Source organism: Microcaecilia unicolor, chromosome 6 (assembly GCF_901765095.1).
Source record: "Microcaecilia unicolor chromosome 6, aMicUni1.1, whole genome shotgun sequence".
NCBI lineage: Eukaryota > Metazoa > Chordata > Amphibia > Gymnophiona > Siphonopidae > Microcaecilia > Microcaecilia unicolor.
In genome coordinates this window covers 116,721,697-116,748,324 of record NC_044036.1, presented here as the reverse complement: position 1 = coordinate 116,748,324, position 26,628 = coordinate 116,721,697, and the positions used below count along the sequence as shown (strand labels likewise).

At 50.4% G+C, this 26,628-nt stretch overlaps 1 protein-coding gene across 5 annotated transcripts in view; it reads left to right on the top strand.

The window, feature by feature from the left end:
- SUCO (SUN domain containing ossification factor) overlaps positions 1-26,628 on the top strand; it is a 256,708-nt gene that overhangs the window by 45,561 nt on the left and 184,519 nt on the right. For all 5 annotated transcript variants that reach the window (XM_030208502.1, XM_030208500.1, XM_030208501.1 and 2 more), the window contains exons 4-8: positions 6,680-6,828; positions 23,322-23,462; positions 23,743-23,890; positions 24,970-25,093; positions 25,627-25,751. In XM_030208502.1, the coding sequence (XP_030064362.1) occupies positions 6,680-6,828; positions 23,322-23,462; positions 23,743-23,890; positions 24,970-25,093; positions 25,627-25,751 (687 nt within the window). The remainder of the gene's footprint in view (positions 1-6,679; positions 6,829-23,321; positions 23,463-23,742; positions 23,891-24,969; positions 25,094-25,626; positions 25,752-26,628) is intronic.

The following is a 26,628-nucleotide window of genomic DNA, read 5'->3' as shown; positions in this document are numbered from 1 at the left end:
CTTTCGCTTTCGGGGTAGGCCTTTTTTGTGGCCTCGGTACGGGGTTTTTTTCTCTCCCTTATTTTGGTGCCCTTCGTTACCATCGCGAATTTTGATTTCGCTGGCATGATTTTTCCGCCCATGTCATCGAAGTCTCCCAGCGGCTTCAAGAAGTACACCCAGTGCGCCCGGGTAGTCTCGCTCACTGATAGGCACGCGTCGTGTCTTCAGTGTCTGGGGGCTGGGCACCGCCCGCAGGCCTGCAGTCTTTGTGCTCTTTTACAGAAGAGGACTCAGGTAGCGAGATTGGCCCAGTGGAACGTGTTGTTCTCGGGCTCTTCGTCGACAACAGCACCGGAGGCATCGAGCGCATCGACGTCGACAGCATCAAGGCCTTCGACCTCGGCATCGACCCTCTGCATCGTCGGTACCGAGACATGGGAAGGCTGCGTCGGCGTCGGTGGTACCGGGACCTCCGCTGTTGCTGATGTCGTCGGACGGTGGTGCTTCGACTGGAGTGCAGGTTAGGGCTGTCCATTCCCCTGCTGGTGGCGGTGAGCCTTCGGGTGGGTCTCCTCCTACCCTGAGGGCTCCTGCGATACAGCCCCCCCCGAGACCGACCTTCTTCGGCCTCGGCCCTGAGGAAGAGACGGCTGGATTCTACGTCGTCCTCGTCGGTACCGGGAAGCTCCGGTGACATGCTTAGTTTGAAAAAATCAAAGAAGCATCGACACCGGTCACCTTCCCGCATCGGTACCGAGAGCTCTGGGTCGCCGAGGGAGTCGGCACCCAGTAGGCATCGGCACTGGGAGGACCGCTCACCCTCTGTTCAGGAGGTGTCGATGCGCTCCACCTTGGACAGCCCGGAACAGCCTCCACGCCTGGAACAGACTCTGACCTCGACGCCTGCATCGGCTTCCATGTCTTTCTCCAAAGCCGCTCTGCACGAGAGTCTCCAGGCCGTTCTCCTGGAGATCCTGGGAGAGCTGTTGCGCCCTTCCCCTCCGGTACCGGGGGTGCTTGCGCCTCCGGTACCGTCGAGTGAGGCGCCGGCTGGCTCCTTGCCCAGGGTGAGGTCTCAAGCGGTACCGACTGCGGCCGCCTCCCAGGAAGGCTCCCCGACGACGTCGGCGGAGGGAGCTTCGCCGGTGCTGGCGAGGGAGTCTACCTCTCGACGCTCCCACCGTGGACGCGTTTCCACGGAGTCGAGTCGGGCACGGCTTCAGACACAGGTTCATGAACTTGTGTCTGATACCGATGGTGAGGCCTCGTGGGAGGAGGAGGAGGACATCGGATATTTCTCTGACGAGGAGTCTGATGGCCTTCCTTCTGATCCCACTCCCTCCCCTGAAAGGCAGCTTTCTCCTCCCGAGAGTCTGTCTTTTGCGGCCTTTGTCTGGGAGATGTCTACGGCCATCCCCTTCCCAGTGGTCGTGGAGGATGAGCCCAGAGCTGAAATGTTTGAGCTCTTGGACTATCCTCCTCCACCTAAGGAAGCGTCCACAGTACCCATGCATCATGTCCTCAAAAAGACATTGCTGGCGAACTGGACCAAGCCTTTAACTAATCCCCACATTCCCAAGAAGATCGAGTCCCAGTACTGGATCCATGGGGACCCAGAGCTGATGCGCACTCAGTTGCCTCACGACTCTGGTGTGGTGGATCTGGCCCTAAAGAAGGCTAAGAGTTCTAGGGAGCATGCTTCGGCGCCCCCGGGCAAAGACTCTAGAACCTTAGACTCCTTTGGGAGGAAGGCTTACCATTCTTCTATGCTCGTGGCTAAGATTCAGTCCTACCAGCTCTACACGAGCATCCATATGCGGAACAATGTGCGGCAGTTGGCAGGCTTGGTGGACAAGCTCCCTCCTGAGCAAGCCAAGCCATTTCAGGAGGTGGTCAGGCAGCTGAAGGCGTGCAGAAAATTCCTGGCCAGAGGGGTATATGATACCTTTGATGTTGCGTCCAGGGCCGCTGCTCAAGGTGTGGTGATGCGCAGACTCTCATGGCTGCGTGCCTCCGACCTGGAGAATAGGATCCAGCAGCGGATAGCGGACTCCCCTTGCCGAGCGGACAACATTTTTGGAGAGAAAGTCGAACAGGTGGTAGAGTAGCTCCACCAGCGGGATACCGCTTTCGACAAATTCTGCCGCCGGCAGCCTTCAGCATCTACCTCCTCAGGTAGACGTTTTTATGGGGGAAGGAAGACTGTTCCCTACTCTTCTGGTAAGCGTAGGTACAATCCTCCTTCTCGCCAGCCTGCGGCCCAGGCTAAGCCCCAGCGCGCTCGCTCTCGTCAGCAGCGTGCACCTCAGCAAGGCCCCACGACTCCCCAGCAAAAGCAGGGGGCGAGCTTTTGACTGGCTCCAGCAGAGCATAGCCGACATCAACGTATCAGTGCCGGACGATCTGCCGGTCGGGGGGAGGTTGAAAGCTTTTCACCAAAGGTGGCCTCTTGTAACCTCCGACCGTTGGGTTCTTCAAATAGTCCGGCAAGGATACACCCTCAATTTGGCCTCGAAACCTCCAAATTACCCACCGGGAGCTCAATCCTACAGTTTCCAGCACAAGTAGGTACTTGCAGAGGAACTCTCCGCCCTTCTCAGCGCCAATGCGGTCGAGCCCATGCCATCCGGGCAAGAAGGGCTGGGATTCTATTCCAGGTAGTTCCTTGTGGAAAAGAAAACAGGGGGGATGCGTCCCATCCTAGACCTAAGGGCCCTGAACAAATATCTGGTCAAGGAAAAGTTCAGGATGCTTTCCCTGGGCACCCTTCTTCCCATGATTCAGGAAAACGATTGGCTATGCTCTCTGGACTTAAAGGACGCCTACACGCACATCCCGATACTGCCAGCTCACAGGCAGTATCTGCGATTTCAGCTGGGCACACGTCACTTCCAGTACTGTGTGCTACCCTTTGGGCTCGCCTCTGCGCCCAGAGTGTTCACAAAGTGCCTGGCTGTAGTAGCAGCGGCGCTTTGCAGGCTGGGAGTGCACGTGTTCCCCTATCTCGACGATTGGCTGGTGAAGAACATATCCGAGGCAGGAGCTCTACAGTCCATGCAGATGACTATTCGCCTCCTGGAGCTACTGGGGTTTGTGATAAATTATCCAAAGTCCCATCTTCTCCCAGTACAGAGACTCGAATTCATAGGAGCTCTGCTGGATTCTCGGACGGCTCGTGCCTATCTCCCAGAGACGAGAGCCAACAGCTTGTTGTCCTTCGTCTCTCGGGTGCGAGCGTCCCAGCAGATCACAGCTCGGCAGATGTTGAGATTGCTGGGCCACATGGCCTCCACAGTTCATGTGACTCCCATGGCCCGCCTTCACATGCGATCTGCTCAATGGACCCTAGCTTCCCAGTGGTTTCAAGCGGCTGGGGATCTAGAAGACGTGATCCACCTGTCCATGAGTTTTCTCAAATCCCTGTATTGGTGGACGATTTGGTCCAATTTGACTCTGGCACGCCCTTTCCAAATTCCTCAGCCACAAAAAGTGCTGACTACGGATGCGTCTCTCCTGGGGTGGGTAGCTCATGTCGATGGGCTTCACACCCAGGGAAGCTGGTCCCTCCAGGAACGTGATCTGCAGATCAATCTCCTGGAGTTACGAGCGGTCTGGAACGCTCTGAAGGCTTTCAGAGATCGGCTGTCCCATCAAATTATCCAAATTCAGACAGACAACCAGGTTGCCATGTATTACATCAACAAGCAGGGGGGCACCGGATCTCGCCCCCTGTGTCAGGAAGCCGTCAGCATGTGGCTCTGGGCTCGCCGTTACGGCATGTTGCTCCAAGCCACATATCTGGCAGGCGTAAACAACAGTCTGGCCGACAGGTTGAGCAGGATTATGCAACCTCACGAGTGGTCGCTCAACTCAAGACTATTGCGCCAGATCTTCCAGGTGTGGGGCACCCCCTTGGTAGATCTCTTTGCATCTCGAGCCAACCACAAGGTCCCTCAGTTCTGTTCCAGACTTCAGGCCCACGGCAGACTGGCATCGGATGCCTTCCTACTGGATTGGGGGGAAGGCCTGCTGTGTGCTTATCCTCCCATACCTCTGGTGGGGAAGACTTTGTTGAAACTCAAACAAGACCCGGGCACCATGATTCTGATAGCTCTTTTTTTGGCCGCGTCAGATCTGGTTCCCTCTTCTTCTGGAGTTGTCCTCCGAAGAACCGTGGAGATTGGAGTGTTTTCTGACCCTCATCACACAGGACGAACGGGCGCTTCTGCATCCCAACCTCCAGTCTCTGGCTCTCATGGCCTGGATGTTGAGACCGTAGATTTTACCTCTTTGGGTCTGTCTGAGGGTGTCTCCCGTGTCTTGCTTCCAGAAAAGATTCCACTAAGAGGAGTTACTTCTTTTTATGGAGGAGGTTTGCCGTCTGGTGTGACAGCAAGGCCTTAGATCCTCGCTCCTGTCCTACACAGCCCCTGCTTGAATACCTTCTGCACTTTTCTGGTCTCAAGACCAACTCTGTAAGGGTTCACCTTAGTGCAATCAGTGCATACCATTACCGTGTGGAAGGTAAGCCGATCTCAGGACAGCCTTTAGTTGTTCGCTTCATGAGAGGTTTGCTTTTGTCAAAGCCCCCCGTCAAACCTCCTACAGTGTCATGGGATCTCAATGTCGTTCTCACCCAGCTGATGAAACCTCCTTTTGAGCCACTGAACTCCTGCCATCTGAAGTACTTGACCTGGAAGGTCATTTTCTTGGTGGCAGTTACTTCAGCTTGTAGAGTCAGTGAGCTTCAGGCCCTGGTAGCCCAGGCCCCTTACACCAAATTTCATCATACCGTGTTTCCCCGAAAATAAGACACTGTCTTATATTAATTTTTTGCCCCCCAAAATGCGCTAGGTCTTATTTTCAGGGGCTGTCTTATTTTTCGGGGAAACATCAAGGTTGCATCGGGGTTGGCCCGCCCGCCCTCCGTCGCTCCCGGAACTAACCTTAAACGCCTCCTTTCACCTTCGCAGCAGCAGGGCAGGCCACTCCTTCCTTCCGTGTCCCTCCCTCGCCTGACGTAACGTCTGCGAGGGCGGGGCACGGAAGGAAGGAGAGGTCTGCCCTGCTGCTGCTTGCTGCGAAGGTGAAAGAAGGCATTTAAGGTTAGTTCCGGGAGTGGTGGAGGGGGGGGGGGGGGCCCGGCGACCTCAGGTGGGGGGGGGGGGGGGCGTCCTTGTCCGGCTCTCAGCGGCCCTGCTTTCAAAAAAATATTGCTAGGTCTTACTTTCAGGGGAGGCCTTATATCTACCAATTCAGGGAAACCTCTACTAGGTCTTATTTTCTGGGGATGTCTTACTTTCGGGGAAACAGGGTAACAGAGTAGTCCTCCGCACTCACCCTAAGTTCTTGCCGAAGGTAGTGTCGGAGTTCCATCTGAACCAGTCAATTGTCTTGCCAACATTTTTTCCCCGTCTTCATTCCTGCCCTGCTGAACGTCAGCTGCACACATTGGACTGCAAAAGAGCATTTGCCTTCTATCTGGAGCGGACACAGCCCAACAGACAGTCCGCCCAAATGTTTGTTTCTTTTGATCCCAACAGGAGGGGAGTGGCTGTGGGGAAACGCACCATATCCAATTGGCTAGCAGATTGCATTTCCTTCACTTACGCCCAGGCTGGGCTGGCTCTTGAGGGTCATGTCACGGCTCACAATGTCAGAGCCATGGCTGCGTCTGTGGCCCACTTGAAGTCAGCCACTATTGAAGAGATCTGCAAAGCTGCGACATGGTCATCTGTCCACACATTCACATCTCATTACTGCCTGCAGCAGGATACCCGACGCGACAGTCGGTTCGGGCAGTCAGTGCTTCAGAATCTGTTCGGGGTTTAGAATCCAACTCCACCCCCCTAGGCCCATGTTTTATTCTGTTCCAGGCTACACTCTGTTAGTTGGATAAGTTTTTAGGTCAATCTCAGTTATGTCCTCGCCGTTGCGAGGCCCAATTGACCATGTTTGTTGTTTTGAGTGAGCCTGGGGGCTAGGGATACCCCATCAGTGAGAACAAGCAGCCTGCTTGTCCTCGGAGAAAGCGAATGCTACATACCTGTAGAAGGTATTCTCCGAGGACAGCAGGCTGATTGTTCTCACAAACCCGCCCGCCTCCCCTTTGGAGTTGTGTCTTCCCTTGTCTTTGTCTTGCTACATACGGGACTGACGAACACGAGCCGGTTCGGGCAGGAAGACGGCCGCGCATGCGCGGTGCGCATCGGCGCGCGAGGACTAGCAAAGGCCTTTGCTAGTGAAGTTTCCGATTGGAGGGGCTGCCGTGGATGTCACCCATCAGTGAGAACAATCAGCCTGCTGTCCTCGTAGAATACCTTCTACAGGTATGTAGCATTCGCTTTGTGCTCCAATTATTTCCACTCCTATTTAATGCACGCCATGTATAATTTTGACTTCCACCACTTTGAGTGATTTTTCATTTACAACTGGCACACCTGTGTGTGTCATTTTCTTGTTCAACATGCCTGTTCTTGTGCCTCAAATGCATTACATTACTCTTGTCTGTATTATTTTTCTTCTGCCTGGAAGATTCCTTGGTAATAAGAGTCCTGTAGGATACTCCTTTTAAGCAGCATTAACTGTGTAAAATCCTAGTGGCTTTTGATACACTATATTTTACTGGGGATTGTTGGTGCTTTGGAATGAAGTTGTACGTATGGCTTCTGGTACTAAATTTCATTACACCTAACAGGATACAAGAGCAGGACCATTAAATTCTCCTAGAATACATGAGGCAGACCCTTCAGAGAGCTTGGATGAAATTGTCCCTCACCTGGCTTCAAGGATAGAAAATATTTACAGTTCATCTACCTCCGGGATTTCTTCAGTCTCCGAGCCTGAGTAAGCCTTTCAACTTTAACTTTTTAAAAGCTTTTTATTAAAGTTCTTACATGCTGGCATTACTTGAAAAGTATACCTGCTAAATGTAAAACTTGTCAGTATGCCAGTGCTTCACAACCTTATGTTGTGACACACCTAGCATTGGGTTCACTTTGTCATGGTTCATCATCACCCCACCTCACCCCAGCATCATCACTTTTCTTCCCCTCCTCCTTTGGATTGCCTCTAGCTGGCGGGATGAATTGGGCAAGTAGGACTACTTACTTGATGCTGCTGCCTCCTCTACCAGCTTCTCTAAAACTGGAACCGAGTCCTGTAGTCTTGCAAGACCTGCCGACTCTACACATTTCTGACTCCAAAGGGAAGCCAGCAAAGGAGGAGACAGCAGCAAGTAAGATGTGCTGATTGCTGGCTGCTTCTGCTGGGAGAAGGGGAATAGCATAAATGATGGGGGAATATAGAGGTCAAGACTGCTTCCAGAAATTGGAGCTGTGATCTTTTTCCCGACATGCTTGTTTGGTACCTTTGTATTAAGGCGCATAACCAGATACTTGTACGTTTTTTTTTTTTTAGTGCAGCAATTCCCAAGCTTTTTTTCCTCTCTGTCTCTCTTTTAGCAGTTGAAAATTGGCATGATCCTAGATGAATTACTCAAAGCATAATAAGCAGCACATTTGTTGTGTGTTTAGTAGAATAAATATGTAAATCTATGCTTCCTTGTCACTTGCAGCAAATGAATCCAGGAACTAGTGGGTTAAGTCCGCCTACCAGCAGGTGGCGATAGAGATAAACAAACTAAAGGCAGTGATGCCAGATGGCCAGCTCCAGTGTTGCCAGGTGGGCGGTTTTACCGCCCAATTGGGCGGTTTTCCGCGACCCGCCGCGGGTTGCAGTTTTTTGGGCTTGTTTTGGGTCTTTTGGGCGGTTTTTTAAGCTGTTTTTTCGGCCGCGGGGGCGGGGTTAGTGACATTCTGGGCGGTGTTGATGATGGCAGGGGCGGTGTGATGACGCGGGGGTGGGGGTGTCAGGGGCGGGGTTTGACTTTGGGCGGGGTTTGGGCTGGATTTGGGCTCGTTTGGATGGGAAAAAATTTTTCCACCTGGCAACCCTGGCCAGCTCCTTCCTCAGTTAGTATGTCTCTATCTCAGCAGGTGGTGGATGGCTTTTTCTCCGGCTCCTGGGCCCAAGGCCTCTGAGGGTGCTCCTGGGCCGGTGGCCAGTTTGAGCTGGGGGTGGTGGACTGGTGGTGTCCCATTTGGCAGCATATGCAGTTGCTGGGTCCCTTCTGCACCACAAATTCCATCTGAACAGGCTTTTGCTGTTCCTTACCTGTTTTTCTGCCTCCTCACTAAAAAAAAAAAAAAAAACCATAGAATTTATTTAAAAGAGAAACACGGGGAAGTGTGGTTTTGCTGAGAGCAGGTTTGTGTTACTGCTGTCCAAGTCCTGTTTTCTGTTGCCTGCTTGTCTAAGCCTGCCTTGAAGTGGAGTCTGAGAGTTTTCTTTTTTTTTTTCTTGGCTCAGCTGTCAGTTCCCGCGCTTTCCCGGTCCGGGGTAAGTCCTGCTGGGTTCCTGTTCGGGGGCGGGCGATGGCAGCGGAGGCGGTAAAACGCTGTTCCCGATGGAATAGCCCCAGGCCTTCTCTGAGGCTCCACTGATTCCATTGCCCAGAAATTTGACGCCGGCATCTTGCAGGGTGTCTGAGCCGAGGCCTGAACAGGCAGTACCCCCCTCCCCCCCCTTGACATCAGGAAAGGAAGCTGCTCCGGAGTCTGAGGGAAGGGCTGCACCTTGAGGCCAGTGCAGACTCAATCTCCTGATTCTCTAGAAGAAAAGTCTGACTGAAACCGCTCATGGGTATCGGACAATGATCCACATTACTTGGAGGAGGAGTCATATGGTGTCCCATCTGATCTCTCACTTCCTCGAGAAGAAAATCTCCAGAGACACTCTTTTATTAGTTTTGTCAGGGATATGGCTGTGGCCATCCCATTAATTTGGAGATGGAGGAGGAGCCCAGGGCAGAGGTTTTGTCTGTCTTGGGCTATACGTCTTCTCCTAAGGAAGGGGGTCACTGTGCCATTTCACTGTTTATCCTTAAGGATGCACCGATAAGGAACTGATAATCTCTCCTCTCAGTGCAGGTTGCACCCAGGAAGGTGGATTTGCAATATCTTATCCAGAAGGCTCCTGGATTCGAGAGGGCCCAGTTGCCTCACCACTCTTTGGTAGTCAAATCTGCTCTCAAATGAGCTGTCTCGTGCCTCTGCACCCCTGGGGTGAGAGACCAGAACCTTAGACTCATTTGGGAGGAAAGCGTTTCAGGCCTTGATGCTCATTGCCCGCAATTTAGTCATACCAGCTCTACACGAGCCTTTACTTGGAGTCTCTAGTTAATAGTACACTTAATCTGGTGGATTCTCTCCCTGTCAAGCAGGCCACAGAGCGTCATCAGTTGTCTAATAAACAGATGGAGTGTCGGCATTATTTGGCTTGGGGTGCTTACTACACTTTTGATATTGCATCCAGACTCTCTGGAATGGGTGTGGGGATGTGCAGACTCTCATGGCTGCATGTCTCTGATCTGGAACAGGTTGTTCAAGAGAGGTTAGTGGACATGCCTTGCCAAGGGGTCAGCTTATTTGAAGAGAAAGTGGAAGAGGTTGTTGACCTCATTAAAAAGCACACTGATACTAATCACACTCTCAGCAACCTTTATCTGCATCTTCAAGAAGATGATTTTAACTGGGCAGAGGCGCAGGTCCTACTACTCTCAAAGGCATAGGTACTAGCCTTCCGCTCGGTCTACTTGGGCGACTCAGGGCCCCCGTCCTAGGCCCCGCCAGCCCCATCCCCAGAAATCCCAGCTGGCTCCCCAGTCAAAGCAGAGCACATGTTTTTGACTGGCTGCAGTAGAACATAGCTGCGCAAAGAGTATCTGTTCCGGACGACCTACCTGTTGGAGGGAGGCTTACTTTTTACCACCACAGATGGCCCCTTATAACCTCCGACCAGTGGTGCTTCAAATAGTTGCGGGTATGTGGCCTAGTGGTTAGGGTGGTGGACTTTGGTCCTGAGGAACTGAGTTTGATTCCCGGCACAGGCAGTTCCTTGTGACTCTGGGCAAGTCACTTAACCCTCCATTGCCTACCGCATTGAGCCTGCCATGAGTGGGAAAGCGCGGGGTACAAATGTAACAAAAATAAATAAATTGGTGTCGGTGACCTCCAAATTGCCCACCAAGAGCATATTACCTCAGTTTTCAGCACAAGCAAGTACTTGTACAGAAAATCTCTGCCCTTCTGCAGGCCTGAGGGTTGAACCCGTACCACCAGGGGAGGAGCAGCAGGGATTCTATTCCAGGTACTTTCTTTTGATCAAGAAAATGGGGTATTCTGGCCCATCTTAGATATTAGGGCCCCTGGACAACTTTCTGGTGAAAAAGTTCAGGAAAGTTTCCTGGGTATCCTACTTCCTGTCATTCAGGAAAACAATTGTCTATGCTCTCTGCACTTAAAGGATGCCTATACCCACATTTCGATACTTCCCAGTCACAGGAGGTATCTCAGATTTCGAGTGAGGAAATGCTACTTCCAGTATTGCATTCTGTCTTTTGGCCTAGTGTCTGCCCCAGAGCTTTCACCAAGTGCCTGGCAGTGGTCACAGCATATCTACGTGGATTAGGAGTGTATGTTTCCTTACCTGGACGATTGACTAGTCAAGAGCACATCTCAGGAGGGGGCAATAAAGTTAATGCGGCTGACTGTTCAGGTGCTAGAGCTACTAGGGTTTGTCATAAATTATCCCAAGTCCCATCTCCAGTACGACAATTGGAGTACATAGGAACCCTGCTAGACATAGTGCAGACTCGGGCCTTTCTTCCTCTAGTGAGAGCAGATACCTTGGTAGCGCTTGCCTAGCAGGTCCACAGCAGCCAGCAGGTTTCAGCTTTGCAAATGTTGAGACTGATGGGCCACATGGCCTCCACAGTGTCACTCCTTTGGCATGGCTTCATTTGAGAGCGGCCCAGTGGACCTTAGCCTCTCAGTGGTCTCAAACCACAGGGAACCTAATGGATGTCATTTGCATCCCACCGGGGTTGGCTCACGTCCTTCTGTGGTGGACGATCGGTCCAGTTTGACTCTGGGACTTGCATTCCAAATTCCTCTGCATCAAAACATGTTGGCAATGGATACATCCATCCTAAGTTGGGGAGCTCATGTGGATGGGCTTTACACTCAAGGTCAGTGGTCCATTCAGGAGGCTTATCTTCAAATCCATCTCCTTGAGCTACGGGCCATTTGAAACACTCTAAATGCTTTCAGAGATCGACTCCAAAACTACATTATCCAGATTCAGACAGACAACCAGGGTGCGATGTTATGTCAACAATCAGGGGTTTACACGGGATCCTACTCCTTGTGTCAGGAAGCAGTAGTTCCTTGTCATCAAGCAGATGAAGCCATTACGTATGGGTTGTCCATCAACCAGCAGGGGGAGATAGCACTCAACTTTTCATAGTGCCTCATGGCCAGCCAGCTCCACTGCCTCTTCAGTATTCTCTATCTCCCCAAGCAGGGTGGCTGCAGCTTCTTCGAGCTCCATCAAAAATCTGCCTGGGGGTGGCTCCTGGCTTGCCAGTTGTTAGCCGGGGTGTTAGAGGCTATAGCAGCTTCACTTTGAAGGCACATAGGTCAGCCCTTTCCCTGCCTTACCCATGCCCCCGTGGATGTGGACATATTAGCTTGCTTTTCCCTGTCCTTTCCCACTCAGTGGATGCAGGCACATTGGTTCGCCTTTCCCTGCCTTTCCCACTCATCTGAGCCTCCAGAGTTCTTATTACCTCTGCTTTCCTCACAGCGTTAAAAAAAAAAAAATGGAACAGAGGTTTTCCTTTGATTCTTCTATGGGGCCGGAGCTGTGATACTCGGTCCGGTGAGGTAAGAGTGTTTTCTAACTCCTCCGGGGTGGGCCCGCGATCGGGGCGTTTTTGGCGTGAAACCGCCATTTTGAATTTTCCCCGCCGTTTTCGGCGATGGCTGCAGAGAATGTAAAGCGCTGTTCCTGGTGTGGCAAGCGCAAATCAGCAGCGGGGCTCTGTAAATCATGCTGTACAGGTGTAAGAGCCGGCCCGAGCATGGCGAGCGATGATTCTTCCCGCTCAGAGCTGGCAGCGGACGCCATTTTGAATTCTCCACATGGCGCGGCCTCCGTAGAGAGGCATAGCGATTGAGAGGGCGCAATTGAGGGACAAAGGCTATTCAAACACAGTCATTTCCACTCTCCTGCAGGCCCGCAAGCGTTCCACTTCCGTGGCTTATGCCAGGATTTGGCGCCAGTTTGAGTCTTGGTGTGCTTCAAAAGCAATCACACCCATGCGGGCTCCTGTCTCGCCGATTCTGGACTTTTTGCACGATGGTGTACAAATAGGCTTGGCCTATAATTCCCTGCGGGTGCAAGTGGCAGCGTTGGCCTCCCTTCGTGGTAAGGTTTAAGGCTTGTCTTTAGCTGCTCATCCAGATGTGGCACGGTTTCTTAGTGGGGTGCTTCGGCTCCGGCCTTCCGTGCGAGCACCCTGTCCAGCTTGGAACCTGGGGCTAGTTTTGAAGGCCCTGCGGGCTTCTCCTTTTGAGCCGCTTCGGCGAGCATCGGGGAAAGATTTGTCACTAAAGGATAGTCTTCAATCTCTGCTACACTGCTCTACAAGTAAATGCTTATGTGGAGCTGATAGGACTGCATGTGGGATACTAGCATAGAGGCCTTTTTTCCCCCAAAAGATTCCAGGGTTCTTGCATCTTACCCCCAGGGCGCTGAGGTGTGGGTTCTAGAAATATTGGCTCTGTTGAAAGTGGATTTGACCACCATAGAGTAGTAAGGCAGCTGTTGCTGTTCAAATCCAGGAGCCTTCTGGACTCTATACATAGTCTGCTTTCCTTTGGTTCTAGCTGCACAGTGAGAAGGGCTTTCCAATTCTGTGCCTGCTGCAGGATGCCATGCATGATCATGGTCTCATAGTCAAGGATATCCAGAATCTCAGCTCTGGGCTCATACTCAACTTTCAAATCACATGGAATGGCCTTGTCTTTTCTCTATTTAAAAAAAAAAAAAAACTAACAAAGGAGAGCTTCTCTGGTGGGGACTTTCTCCTTTTCCTGAGGTGAGGAGAGGTCTGATGGGCTGGAGAAGAACATCTCTCCTTCTGAGGCTGACGCCAGCCCCCGTCAAGGCACCAGTGTGAATGCACAGGCAACGGACAATGTATGAGCATTGAAGATCGGTTTAGGTGGGGCTATGGTTAGCACCAGTGCTCTTGAGGCCTCTGGCATTATGCAAAGCCAAGATCTACTCCAACTCCTCCTGCAGCATGGCCCTTAACTGTTCCTTGGGGACAGGCATTGATAAAGGTGGGGCTGGTGTCAGATCAGTGACTATCTGTGAAGATATCTGAGCTGAATTAGAAGGCTAGTTCCAGCGTTGAGGGGAATAGTGCATTAATACAGACTCCATGGAGGGGAGCGATCCTTTTGGCAGTGATGCTTCTCAGGTACTGGTGGTGCTGATGACCTGAAGCTCCTGGCATCGTGTTTTGATGGGGATTGATATTGGTACTACTTTGTCTTCACTCATGACATTGAGATCTCTCTGTACCGAGGACGTTATCGAATCCTGATGGGTCTGATGCAGGTCAGTCCAACAAGGCCCTATTGCTGCCCAGTGTTAAGGCAGGGGGAGACCACCTTGATATCAGTATGCCCCTCAGTGTCTGTCAGCCATGGGGACCAATGCCACTGATATTGATAGACTGGACTTAGAAGCACCAAAATGTTTTTCACACTGGACCTCTCTACATTTCTGTGTGCCCTTTATGCATTTTAGAACAGAGGTGACAGAGGCTATGTGGTCAGGACCTAGGAATGTTAAACATCAGTTGTGTTAGTCACAGATATGGTTTTGCCGCACCTAGTATACTTAAATCCACTGGGAGTTTTAAGGGATATTGGGGCAAATACAGCCCAAGTGAAATCAAATGACTACATTTTTAAGAAAAAAAAAAAAAAAGGGAGAGTCCTGATTGGGTGCTCAAGCTTAAGAGGGCCAATGGAGCTGTGCAAAAAAACCAAAATCTAAACAGGCCAAAAACTAGAAAATAATAAGGGGTTAAAAAGAAACAAAATATAAAGAAAAAAGTCCTGCATACTGCTAAGGAAGGCACCAGATGAAGGGAAAAATGAAACACACAGGAGAGCTGGCGAAAACAGCTCTGCAGATAAAACACTGCTGGTCTTGTGCATTAACATTGGATGGGGATGTACCTGCGCATTTGCTGTGCGATACCACCAAAGGCTTTGAGACTCTTCTTGAATGCTGGGCAGTATTCATGCTGGGCTCCATTAGATGTTGTCACCCATATGTGCGAATTCACTGTCCTGCTTGTCCTCGGAAAAGTTTCCTGATGACTGTGCAACACAAAAAAAAGAGGAGGAGCTCGGTATAGAATATGTGAAGGGTGACATGCCAAAACAACCCCCCCCCCCCCAATAATAATAATAATAAAAATATAATTTTTCTTTTATTAGTTTTGGTAAATGGAATTTGAATCTTATGTTTTGGTTTGTGTTTGCAATTTTTGACATGTCTTTATACTGTTGACCAGATAATCCAAAAGACAACCTATTCATGTTTCGGGGATCACCAACTCCAGTATTTGTTTCTTTGATATTTGTTTTATGTAAACTGCTAAGAATTTTATGATTAGCACTCTAAAATAATTTTTAAAAAAAGTAAGCCTGGTTTCATGAATATTGATATTCCTAGGACTGAAGTTTAACCATCAAGACTATAGAAAATTCTTGTGAAAATACAGCACACAGTGATAACTTCTCAGAGTACCTCAGATGCCATTACTGTGCCCTTTATTATAGAATAAACACTACTCCTTTGTTTAATGGGAGGAGTTGGTGAAGATTTATGTGTTCACCGAGGACAAGCAGGCTGCTTGTTCTCACGACTGGGTAGACGTCCACGGCAGCCCCCTCCAACCGGAAGAAAAGTCTCGAGGTAGGTCCCGCACGTGGGGCACACCCACCGCGCATGCGCGGTCGCCTTCCTGCCCATGCGTGACCGCTCCCACTCAGTTTCTGTTTTTCTGCTCTGGAGAGAGACGGAGTTTCGTCCCTCTCCTTGTCAGCCCCAGAAAACCATTTTGCGGCCTTGTCCGCTATTTGTTTTTTGGTGTACGCGCGTTCGCGTTCCCTGTTCTCCCGTGTTTAAAAAAAAAAAAAAAAAAAGTAGAGAAGCCTCCCTTCCCATAGAGTTTTTCCCTTTCCTTTTGCAGTCGTGGCCGTGTGGCCGCGCGTCCGAGTTTCCTTTTTTTGTTGTGGCCTTTTTACCACCACCATTGACGGTTTTGACCTCGCCGACGCGATTTTTCCGTCGATGTCCTCGAAGGTCTCGAGCAGATTTAAAAAGTGTGGTCGGTGCGGCCAGCAAATCTCGCAGTCCGATACTCACCCTTGGTGCCTCCAGTACCTCGGGCCGGAGCATAATTCCAAAGCGTGCACCTTGTCTCGGCTTGAAAAAGCGGACGCAGGTGGCGAGGCAAGTTCTTCGGGACCATCTTTTTGGAACTTGCGCTGGCCCTTCGTCGGTGGCATCGGTGCCAACAGCGGGAACGTCAGCATCGGTACCGTTGTCAACGACTTCGGCGCCGAGCATGGTATTGACCCCAGGAGCACAGGTTCCTTTGGCCCGACGATCTGCCAGCGATGGGAGCGGGGAACAGCCGAGTAGGCCTCCACCCACCTCGACTGGTCCCGCCGCCCAGGGCCATCGGGACCGAACCCTTTCTGATCCGACCCCAAGGAGGCGTGGGGACTCCACTTCCTCCTCGTCCGTGCCACGGAGCGCCGATGACGGACATGAGAAGAAGCTTGCCAAGAAGCACCGTCATCGGTTGCCCCCGGCGCATGGGACTTGGAAGCTCAGGGGCGTTGAGACTCGGCCCCTGAAAAGTGTCGACGCCGGGAGGAGCGCTCCCCATCTATTGAAGAGGTGTCGATACGCAGGTCGTCGGGCACCCCGGTACTGTCTCCTGGACCGGGGCAGCTTCGGGCACTGACGCCTACACCGGCCCCCCAGCCTCTCCCGACAGTGGCCCTGTCTCCGAGCCATCCTCCCAGGTATCCTGGAGGGGCTGATGTGCCAGTCTCTACCGGCACCGGGGGTGCATGCGCCCTCAGCGCCGTTGATGGAAGTTCCGGCTGGCTCTGGCCCTGTGATGCAGCCCTCAACACCGGTACCGCTTGCGGCGCCAGTCTTGACCGCCACTCAGGTGGAATCGACGTCGATGGAGGGAGCTTCGTCTCCGCTGGCGCGGGAGTCCACCTCTTGGCACCCTCATCGAGGACGTGGCTCCTCAGGGTGGAGACGGGCCCGGTTGCGGTCTGACACCGAGGAGGAGGCCTCGTGGAGGGAGGAGGAGGATCCCAGATATTTCTCCTCCGAGGAGTCTGCTGGTCTTCTCTCCGACCCCACGCCTTCACCGGAGAGGAAGCTCTCGCTTGCAGAGAGTCTCTCCTTTGCCTCTTTTGTCCGGGACATGTCTGTGAGCATTCTCTTCCCAGTGGTCACCGTGGATGAGCCGAGGGCTGAGATGCTTGAGGTCCTCGATTATCCATCACCACCTAGAGAGTCTTCCATGGTACCGTTGCACAATATCCTGAAGGAAACACTGCTTTGGAACTGGTTGAAGCCCCTATCTAATACCACCATCCCCAAGAAAGCAGAGTCCCAGTATAGAGTCCACACAGACCCGGAGTTAATGCGGCCCCAGTTGCCACATGACTCAGCGGTCGTGGACTCTGCTCTCAAGAGGGCCAAGAGTTCGAGGGATACCGCCTCGGCGCTCCCGGGGCGGGAGTCTCGCACTCTGGACTCGTTTGGGAGGAAGGCCTATCATTCTTCCATGCTCGTGACCAAGATCCAATCATACCAGCTCTACACGAGCATCCACATGCGGAACAATGTGCGGCAACTGGCGGACCTGGTTGACAAGCTGCCGCCGGAGCAGGCCAGGCCCTTTCAGGAGATGGTCAGGCAGCTGAAGGCGTGTCGCAAATTCTTGTCCAGGGGTATTTATGACACTTGTGATGTTGCATCCAGAGCTGCTGCCCAGGGTATAGTGATGTGCAGGCTCTCATGGCTGCGTGCCTCTGACCTGGACAACCGGACCCAGTAACGGCTGGTGGATGTCCCTTGCCGGGGGGATAATATTTTCGTTGAGAAGGTTGAGCAGCTGGTTGAGCAGCTCCACTATTGGGAAACTGCTCTAGACAATTTCTCCCACCGGGCGCCTTCAGCATCCACCTCCACAGGTGGACGTTTTCCCGGGCCCGGCGGTCTGCACCCTATGCCTACAGCAAGCGTAGGTACAACGAGCCGGCCCAAAGGCCTTCTCAGGCACAGGGCCAACCCCAGCGCGCTCGTTCCCGTCAACAGCTTGTGACCAAGCAGACCCCTGCAGCTCCATAGCAAAAGCAGGGGACGGGCTTTTGACTGGATCCATGGGAGCATAGCCGCCATAAACGTGCCCATGCCGGATGGCCTGCCGGTCGGGGGGAGGTTGAAAGTCTTTCACCAAAGGTGGCCTCTCATAACCTCCGACCAGTGGGTTCTCCAAATAGTGTGGTGCGGGTACACCCTGAATTTGATCTCCACTCCGCCAAATTGCCCACCGGGAGCTCAATCCTTCAGCTCCCACCACAGGCAGGTACTTGCAGAGGAACTCTCCACCCTTCTCAGCGCCAATGCGGTCGAGCCCGTGCCACCCGGGCAGGAAGGGCAGGGATTCTGTTCCAGGTACTTCCTTGTGGAAAAGAAAACAGGGGGGATGCGCCCCATCCTAGACTTCAGAGGCCTGAAAAGATATCTGGTTCGAGAAAAGTTCAGGATGCTTTCCTTGGGCACCCTTCTTCCCCTGATTCAGAAAGACGACTGGCTATGCTCCCTGGATCTAAAGGATGCTTACACTCACATCCCGATACTGCCAGCTCACAGACAGTATCTATGATTCCGTCTGGAAACACGGCACTTCCAGTATTGTGTGCTGCCCTTTGGGCTCGCCTCTGCACCACAGGTATTCACGAAGTGCCTCGTAGTGGTTGTGGCGTACCTTCGCAAGCTGGGGGTGCATGTGTTCCCGTATCTCGACGATTGGCTGGTGAAGAGCACCTCAGCGGCAGGAGGTCTTCGGTCCATGCAGTGCACTATTCAACTCCTGGAGCTGCTGGGGTTTGTAATAAATTACCCGAAGTCCCATCTCCAGCCAGTCCAATCTCTCGAATTCATAGGAGCTCTGCTGAATTCACAGACGACTCATGCCTATCTTCCCGAGGCGAGGGCTCAGAACCTTCTGTCTCTCACCTCCCAGGCCAGAATGTCCCAGCAGATCACAGCTCGGCAGATGTTGAGACTTCTGGGCCATATGGCCTCTACAGTCCATGTGACTCCCATGAATCGTCTTCACATGAGATCAGCTCAACGGACCCTAGCTTCCCAGTGGTGCCAGGCCACTGGGAATCTAGAAGATGCCATCCGCCTGCCCATCAGTTGTCTTAATTTGCTGCGCTGGTGGACGATTCGGACCAATTTGACCTTGGGACGCCCGTTTCAAATTCCTCAGCCGCAAAAAGTGCTGACGACGGATGCATCTCTCCTGGGGTGGGGGGCCCATGTCGATGGGCTCCACACCCAAGGGGTGTGGTCCCTCCAGGAAGCAGGTCTTCAGATCAATCTCCTTGAGCTCCGAGCGGTCTGGAACGCGCTGAAGGCTTTCAGAGATCGGCTGTCCTTCCAAATTATCCAAATCCGGACAGACAATCAGGTTGCAATGTACTACATCAACAAGCAGGGGGGGCACCGGATCTCGCCCCCTGTGTCAGGAGGCTGTCGGGATGTGGCGCTGGGCATGCCGGCACGGCATGCTTCTCCAAGCCACGTACCTGGCAGGCATAAACAACAGTCTGGCCGACAGGCTGAGCAGACTCATGCAACCGCACGAGTGGTCGCTCCATTCCAGGGCGGCACGCAAGGTCTTCCAAGAGTGGGGCACCCCCTCGGTGAACCTTTTCGTCTCCCAGACCAATCACAAGTTGCCTCAGTTCTGTTCCAGACTACAGGCACACGGCAGACTAGCGTCAGATGCCTTTCTCCTACATTGGGGGGAGGGTCTCCTGTATGCGTATCCTCCCATACCTTTGGTGGGGAAGACCTTATTGAAACTCAAGCAAGACCGTGACACCATGATTCTGATCGCGCCCTTTTGGCCCTGTCAAATCTGGTTCCCTCCTCTTCTGGACTTCCTTTCATCTCGAGCTATTCTTGACCCGCTCCAATCTGGCTTTCGTTCTCTTCACTCGACTGAAACGGCACTTGCCAAAGTCTCCAATGACCTGTTACTGGCCAAATCTAAAGGTCTCTACTCTATTGTCATCCTCCTCGACCTGTCTGCTGCTTTTGATACTGTTGATCACACCTTACTCCTTGATACATTATCCTCTCTTGGATTCCGGGGCCCTGTTCTTTCCTGGTTCTCTTCCTATCTCTCCACCCCTACTCTTAGCGTATACTCTGGTGGTTCCTCCTCCACATCTATCCCGCTAACAGTCGGTGTACCCCAGGGATCTGTCCTAGGACCTCTCCTCTTCTCCATCTATACCTCTTCCCTTGGTGCTCTGATCTCATCCCATGGCTTTCAATACCACCTTTACGCTGATGATACCCAGATCTACCTCTCCGCACTGGATATCTCAGCTGAAATCCAGACCAAAGTATCGGCCTGCCTGTCTGACATCGCTGCCTGGATGTCTCGCCGCCACCTGAAACTAAACATGACCAAAACCGAGCTTCTCTTCTTTCCCCCTAAACCTGCCTCTCCTCTCCCCCCGTTCTCTATTTCGGTAGATAACACTCTCATCCTCCCTGTCCCGTCTGCGCGCAACCTTGGAGTCATCTTTGACTCCGCTCTCTCCTTCTCTGCTCATATTCAGCAGATTGCCAAAACCTGTCGTTTCTTTCTCTATAATATTAACAAAATTCGCCCTTTCCTCTCCGAGGACGCTATCAAAACCCTTACCCACACCCTTATCAACTCTCGCCTAGACTACTGCAACTTGCTTCTCGCTGGTCTCCCGCTCAGCCATCTATCTCCTCTTCAATCTGTCCAAAACTCTGCTGCGCGTCTTATATTCTGCCAGAGTCGCTCTACTCACGTTAGCCCTCTCCTCAAGTCGCTTCACTGGCTCCCTATCCGCTTCCGCATACGGTTCAGACTTCTTTTGACCTACAAGTGCATCCACTCCGCAGCTCCTCAGTACCTTTCCGCTCTCATCTCTCCCTACATTCCTCCCCGTGAACTCCGTTCGCTGGGTAAATGTCTCCTGTCGTCCCCCTTCTCCCCCACTGCTAACTCCCGACTCTGTTCCTTCTATCTCGCTGCTCCCTATGCCTGGAATAGACTCCCTGAGCCAGTACGTCAGGCTCAGTCTCTGGCTGTCTTCAAGTCTAGGCTTAAAGCTCACCTCTTTGCTACTGCTTTCGACTCCTAACCATGACTCTTACTCAACACCCTCACTTATCACCCCTACCACTGCAATTTCCCCACCCCTAGCTGTCTGTTCGTCTGTCCAATTTAGATTGTAAGCTCTGTTGAGCAGGGATTGTCTTTTCATGTTAATTTGTACAGCGCTGCGTAAGTCTAGTAGCGCTATAGAAATGTTTAATAGTAGTAGGAGTGGAGGAGTTGCCTAGTGGTTAGGGTGGTGGACTTTGGTCCTGGGGAACTGAGGAACTGAGTTCGATTCCCACTTCAGGCACAGGCAGCTCCTTGTGACTCTGGGCAAGTCACTTAACCCTCCATTGCCCCATGTAAGCTGCATTGAGCCTGCCATGAGTGGGAAAGCGCGGGGTACAAATATAACAACAACAAAAAAAAAAGTAGTAGTTATCCTCCGAAGAACCGTGGAGATTGGAGTGTTTTCCAACCCTCCTCATCTCGCAAAACGAGGGAACACTTCTGTACCCCAACCTTCAGTCTCTGGCTATCATGGCCTGGATGTTGAGGGCGTAGATTTTGCTTCCTTAGGTCTGTCCAAGGGTGTCTCCTGCATCTTGCTTGCTTCCAGGAAGGATTCCACTAAGAAGAGTTACTTTAAGTGGAGGAGGTTTGTCGTTTGGTGTGAGGGCAAGGCCCTAGAACCTCACTCTTGTCCTGCACAGACCCTGCTTGAATACCTTCTACACTTATCGGAGTCTGGTCTCAAGACCAACTCAGTAAGGAACTACCTTAGTGCAATTAGCGCTTACCATCATTGTGTAGAGGGTAAGCCCATCTCTGGACAGCCTTTAGTCGATAGATTCATGAGAGGTTTGCTTTTGTCAAAGCCCCCTGTCAAGCTGATGAAACCTCCTTTTGAGCCACTGAACTCCTGCCATCTGAAGTACTTGACCTGGAAGGTCATTTTCTTGGTGGCAGTTACTTCAGCTCATAGAGTCAGTGAGCTTCAAGCCCTGGTAGCTCATGCTCCTTATACAAAATTCCATCACAACAGAGTAGTCCTTCGCACTCACCCTAAGTTCCTGCCAAAGGTGATGTTGGAGTTCCATCTTAACCAGTCAATTGTCTTGCCAGCATTCTTTCCCAGGCCTCATACCTGCCCTGCTGAACGTCAGTTGCACACATTGGACTGTAAGAGAGCATTGGCCTTCTACCTGGAGCGGACAGAGCCCCACATACAGTCCGCCCAATTGTTTGTTTCTTTCGACCCCAATAGGAAGGGGGTCGCTGTCGGGAAACGCACCATCTCCAATTGGCTAGCAGATTGCATTTCCTTCACTTAACGCCCAGGCTGGGCTGACTCTTGAGGGTCATGTCACGGCTCATAGTGTTAGAGCCATGGCAGCTTCAGTGGCCCACTTGAAGTCAGCCACTATTGAAGAGATTTGCAAGGCTGCGACGTGGTCCACCAGTCCACACATTCACATCACATTACTGCCTCCAGCAGGATACCCGACGCAACAGTCGGTTTGGGTAGTAGGTGCTGCAGAATCTGTTCGGGGTTTGAATCCAACTCCACCCTCCTGGGCCCGGTTTTATTCTGTTCAGGCTGCACTCCCAGTTAGTTGTTCTTCGTAGGTCAATTTCTGTTATGTCCTCGCCGTTGCGAGGCCCAGTTGACCCTGTTTGTTGTTTTGAGTGAGCCTGAGAGCTAGGGATACCCCAGTCGTGAGAATAAGCAGCCTGCTTGTCCTCAGAGAAAGCAAATGATACATACCTGTAGCAGGTGTTATCCGAGGACAGCAGGCTGATTGTTCTCACCATCCCTTCCTCCTCCCCTTTGGAGTTGTCTTTTCTTATTCCTTTGCTTGTCATTTAACTGAGTGGGAGTGGTCGCGCAAGGGCAGGAAGGCGGCCGCGCATGCGCGGTGGGCGTGCCCCGCGTGCAGGACCTCCCGTGAGACTTTTCTTCCGGTTGGAGGGGGCTGCCGTGGACGTCTACTCAGTTGTGAGAACAATCAGCCTGCTGTCCTCGGAGAACACCTGCTACAGGTATGTATCATTCGCTGTATTGGGGCCTGTAGTTTATACATTGAGTGTGTCTGAGGAGGGAACATGCAGAGCAATTGTGTGGTTTGCCATATCTTGTCCTCTTATTGATATTTTTATACTAATGTTGGAAACTGGTCATTGTAAAAAGAATGTATAGAGGATGAGCATTTATATATTGGAATGATCTTCCCTGGTAAAAATAAATCCAGGTGGAGTGCTTGTATATACCAGGGCTATAGTCATTGTTATGATTATTTAGTGTGTTTTCATGCCAGTAGAGTTCTGCTGTCAGGTTTCCAGAAAATAATCACTCGGAAAGCAGTGTTTGAGTGCTTCATGTTTAATATCACACTCCCAGTGGAGATGGTGGAGACAAGCGTACCATATTTGAATTCAAGAAAGCATGGGACAAGTGCAGAGGGATCTCTAAGGGAACGGAAGGGATGGTAGAGATACATAGCTGGTATGAATGGGCAGGCTGGCTAGGCCATATGGTCTTAACTGCTGTCATTTTCTGCTTGTGTTGCTGTGTGGTGTTTTTTTTTTTTTTTTTATGAATGTGGACACTGGGGACCAATTTAGGAAAAACATATACAGGGTAAGATGATTCATGTAAAGGGTATTAAGGTCTACTATCAACTGTAAATATTCAAGAAAATTCAGGGTTCGACTACTGCATTAAACTAAAGTAGTAAAATGTCAGCCTCAACAACAGCCCCTTTTTGTCCAGTGTTGTCATTATATCAAAGTAAGATACTGTCCCATCAGTTTGTGTGTTTTTGAAATGTACATATCATGTCCTTACTTATAAAGGAAAAAAAGGTGAGACTTTTATATATTTGCACACAGAAGGGTAAAAAAAGCCCATTTATTATTTGTTTCCCTTCAGTGCTATAGAAAATTCCAGTGCCGCTTTCTCTCTGGTCAGCTCTAGTGAAGCTGAGCAGTCACAACCTGACTGTGACACTGGAGGGACACTCGAGGCTGACCCTCAGAGTGAGCCTTCCTCCTTTGCCACGCCACCAAAGAGGTGAGTACTGAAGTAGGCTGAGCCTGACTTGCAAAAAAGAAAAAAAAAAAAAAAAGTAGCATTTCCTTTGCTTTGCTGGCCGTGGTCACTTACAAGATCTGCTTGCTTCTGTCTCCGTTTGTGTGTGTGCATAGCTATATGCTTGTGTGTGTACATACCTTCACATGTGCATATGCATGTATCCTTTTATGTGCAGAAATCATCAAGAAAAGCTTGGCTGCCTTTCAGTATTTGTACTTTAATGTTAAAAAGGGTATATTTTGGCCTTTTACCTTTTAAGTCTTGGGAATCAACCTGTAGAGAACATCTCCTCTTCACACGGCAAAAGGAAGGTAACAAGATCAGAGTTCAAGTCTGAGGTTCCAGCACCTGAAAAGGAAGCATCAAAACCAGAATCTGCGCTAAATGCTTCAGAGAACTTAAGAGAGGTAGGTGTTGCAAGACTTCTATGGGGAAAAATGTGCTCTCGTATAGTTGAGTCCACTCTCCCCAGATGTTGCATGCTAGTAGACAAATGCAAAGAGATGTACTGTTAAGATTTAGAAAAGAAGTTTTGAATGTAAAATTAAAAACTAACCCCCCCCCCCCCCCCCCCCGCTCGTCATTTCCTTTATAGGCTCCCCCCCCCCCCCCCCCCCATGGCTTGCTGCTTCCTGAAGGACCAGATATACAAATCTGGTTTCAGGGAAGCATACTTTGAGGCATATTTTCAAAGCACTTAGCCTTCCAAAGTTCCATAGAAACCTATGGAACTTTGGAAGGCTAAGTGCTTTGAAAACATGCCTCTTTGTCATATTCAAAGAAAATTGGACCAAAAAATGATCAGACCATGATACTAGAGTACTAGAAAAAGAATGAAGTGCAAAAGGGAAATATATACGTGACACAGTACAAGATCAAGTGTGTGTCCTGCCTGATGGGTAGGGAAAGGGACCCATTGCTGAAGGTTCGGATCAGATAAATAGGCTGTTTAAGGATGACTAGGGACATTCATATGAACATTGAGTCCCCTGAAATTGAAAGGTTTGAATATTGGACAGTAACTTCAACGACAGCTTGATATCAACAGTTCCAATGATCAGCGGTAAGAGATGGTGGACAATGAAAAAAGCAATGTGAAAAAGATGTATGTCCTGAAATTTTCACTGCCAAAATCTCCACCCAGAAGTCAGTGGAATAAATGATTTGATATACCCCTTTCCTCCTTGGATCTTGACTGGAAAAAAAATGTTGAATCCTGGATGAAGACTGAAAAAGGTCACTAGTTTTTAACCATATTTCAGTAAGACATAAATGGCAGTAAGAAGTTGCAAGGTAATCTCTAATGAGCAAAGTCTTAGATTTCAAAGATCTACAGTTTAACAGAGCTATGGTATTCTGATTCAAAAGTCTCCATTTAGTCTGTACATCCCTGGGGAACTTAACTGCAACTTGAGTTTTCAGTGTTGAAATACCCTTTAGTTTCATAGCTGCTCTTTGATTTTAATTGATTGTTCTTCTGTTGCAGAAATTAGACCACAGAAAAGCAGCAGATATTGATCCCACTGCAGTGGGGAGCCCAAAGGATCCAGGAGATATTCCAACTTTTGATGAATGGAAGAAACAGGTTATGGAGGTAGAAAAAGAAAAGAGTGAGTAAAACAACTGAGGCATTAAAGTGTAAATCACAACTGTTGTTGATGCTATATTCTATCTTTTTTTCAACCTGATAGTGTTATGCTTGCCTTTTTCAATGAGGATCAAAGGAGTACTACATGCAGTGTTTATAGAGAGGGCCACTTAACTAATTTACTGTTCATTGCAAGGTTATAAAATGTGAAAATCATTTTATAAGTAACTTCAGGTAGGATATTTCAGCCTTGTCTTCTTCAGTAGTCTGGTTTGCCCAGTCATTTATTTTGGTTTTGGGTGGGAAAGAATAGCAGCAACAAGTCCTGAAGAATGAAAGGTACTGCCACAGTAGGCTAGGCAGTGTGTTCTGAATTTGATGCCAATAGAAGCTAAAAGTTATGGCTGGCTTTTTTTTTTTTTTTTTTTTAGTATAACATCTAGAAATGGAATGTTACCATCTTAGTTGCAGGTGTGCTTCTGTATATGGGAGTGAGCTAACAGCCTCTACAAGGATCCACTGTAGATTGTAATTCTCTAACTCCCTATTTTGCAGGCCAATCTATGCACCCATCTTCTAATGGCGGGCAGCATTCTACAAAGAAAGTCCAGAAGAACAGAAATAATTATGCCTCTGTTGAGTGTGGTGCAAAAATACTGGCAGCTAATCCAGAAGCAAAGGTAGTTATATTTGTGTGACTACTTGTATGAAACATTTGCTTTTTCAAACAGTTTTTTTTGTTTGTCTATCTATGTGTTTGCCCATATTTAAAATATGGTATTTTTCTGTAAGCAGCTTGTAGAGTTCATTCTCTTATTCCTGCAATATTTTTTATCTTGTTGAAACAAAGTACTGTATACACTCAAATGTAAACCCATCTGAATATAAACCAAAAGCATTCCCCCACCCATTTTTTTTTTTTAGGGGAAAAATGTTAACTAAAATATTAACCAAGGTTTTATATTCCAGCATTCCTCCCCTTCCATCCTTCCTTCTCTCCCTGTATTGTCCAGTATTCCTACCATTCCCTCCCAGTAGTCTCCTTTACTGCTGCCGCCAGTCCCTCTGAACGGGCAGAGTTCTCACAGACTCCCTCCATTCCCCCCCTCCCCCAAACAGGCATGGCTCACACTTAGTTCCTTCCCCTCTTCTGGTAGCATGATGGGGCAGAAGCGACCTCACTTGTCCCTGCCCATACTGTCTTTGTGGTAAAAGTGGCTACCGTGATTTCCAGTCTAAGCAGTTGTGTTTTTTACCATGGAGATGGCATGGGCAGGAGTGAGTGGGGATTGCTCCAGTCCTAGTGCGCCACTAGACCACCAGAGAGGTATTGTAAACTTGGACGAACCTACTGGTGGGTCTGGGAGGTTTGTTGGGGGAGGGTGAGGAACCAAGTGTGAGCCGTACCTGTTGAGAGGAGGGAGAGAGTCTGGAAGAATTCTGCCGGTTTGGGGAGGGGGGTGCTAGTGGTGGTCGCGGCGGTGGAGGAGGGTTGCTATTGGGAGGGAACAATAGGGATGCCGGACATCAGGGGGGTGGGAGAGAGGTAGGTTTCGA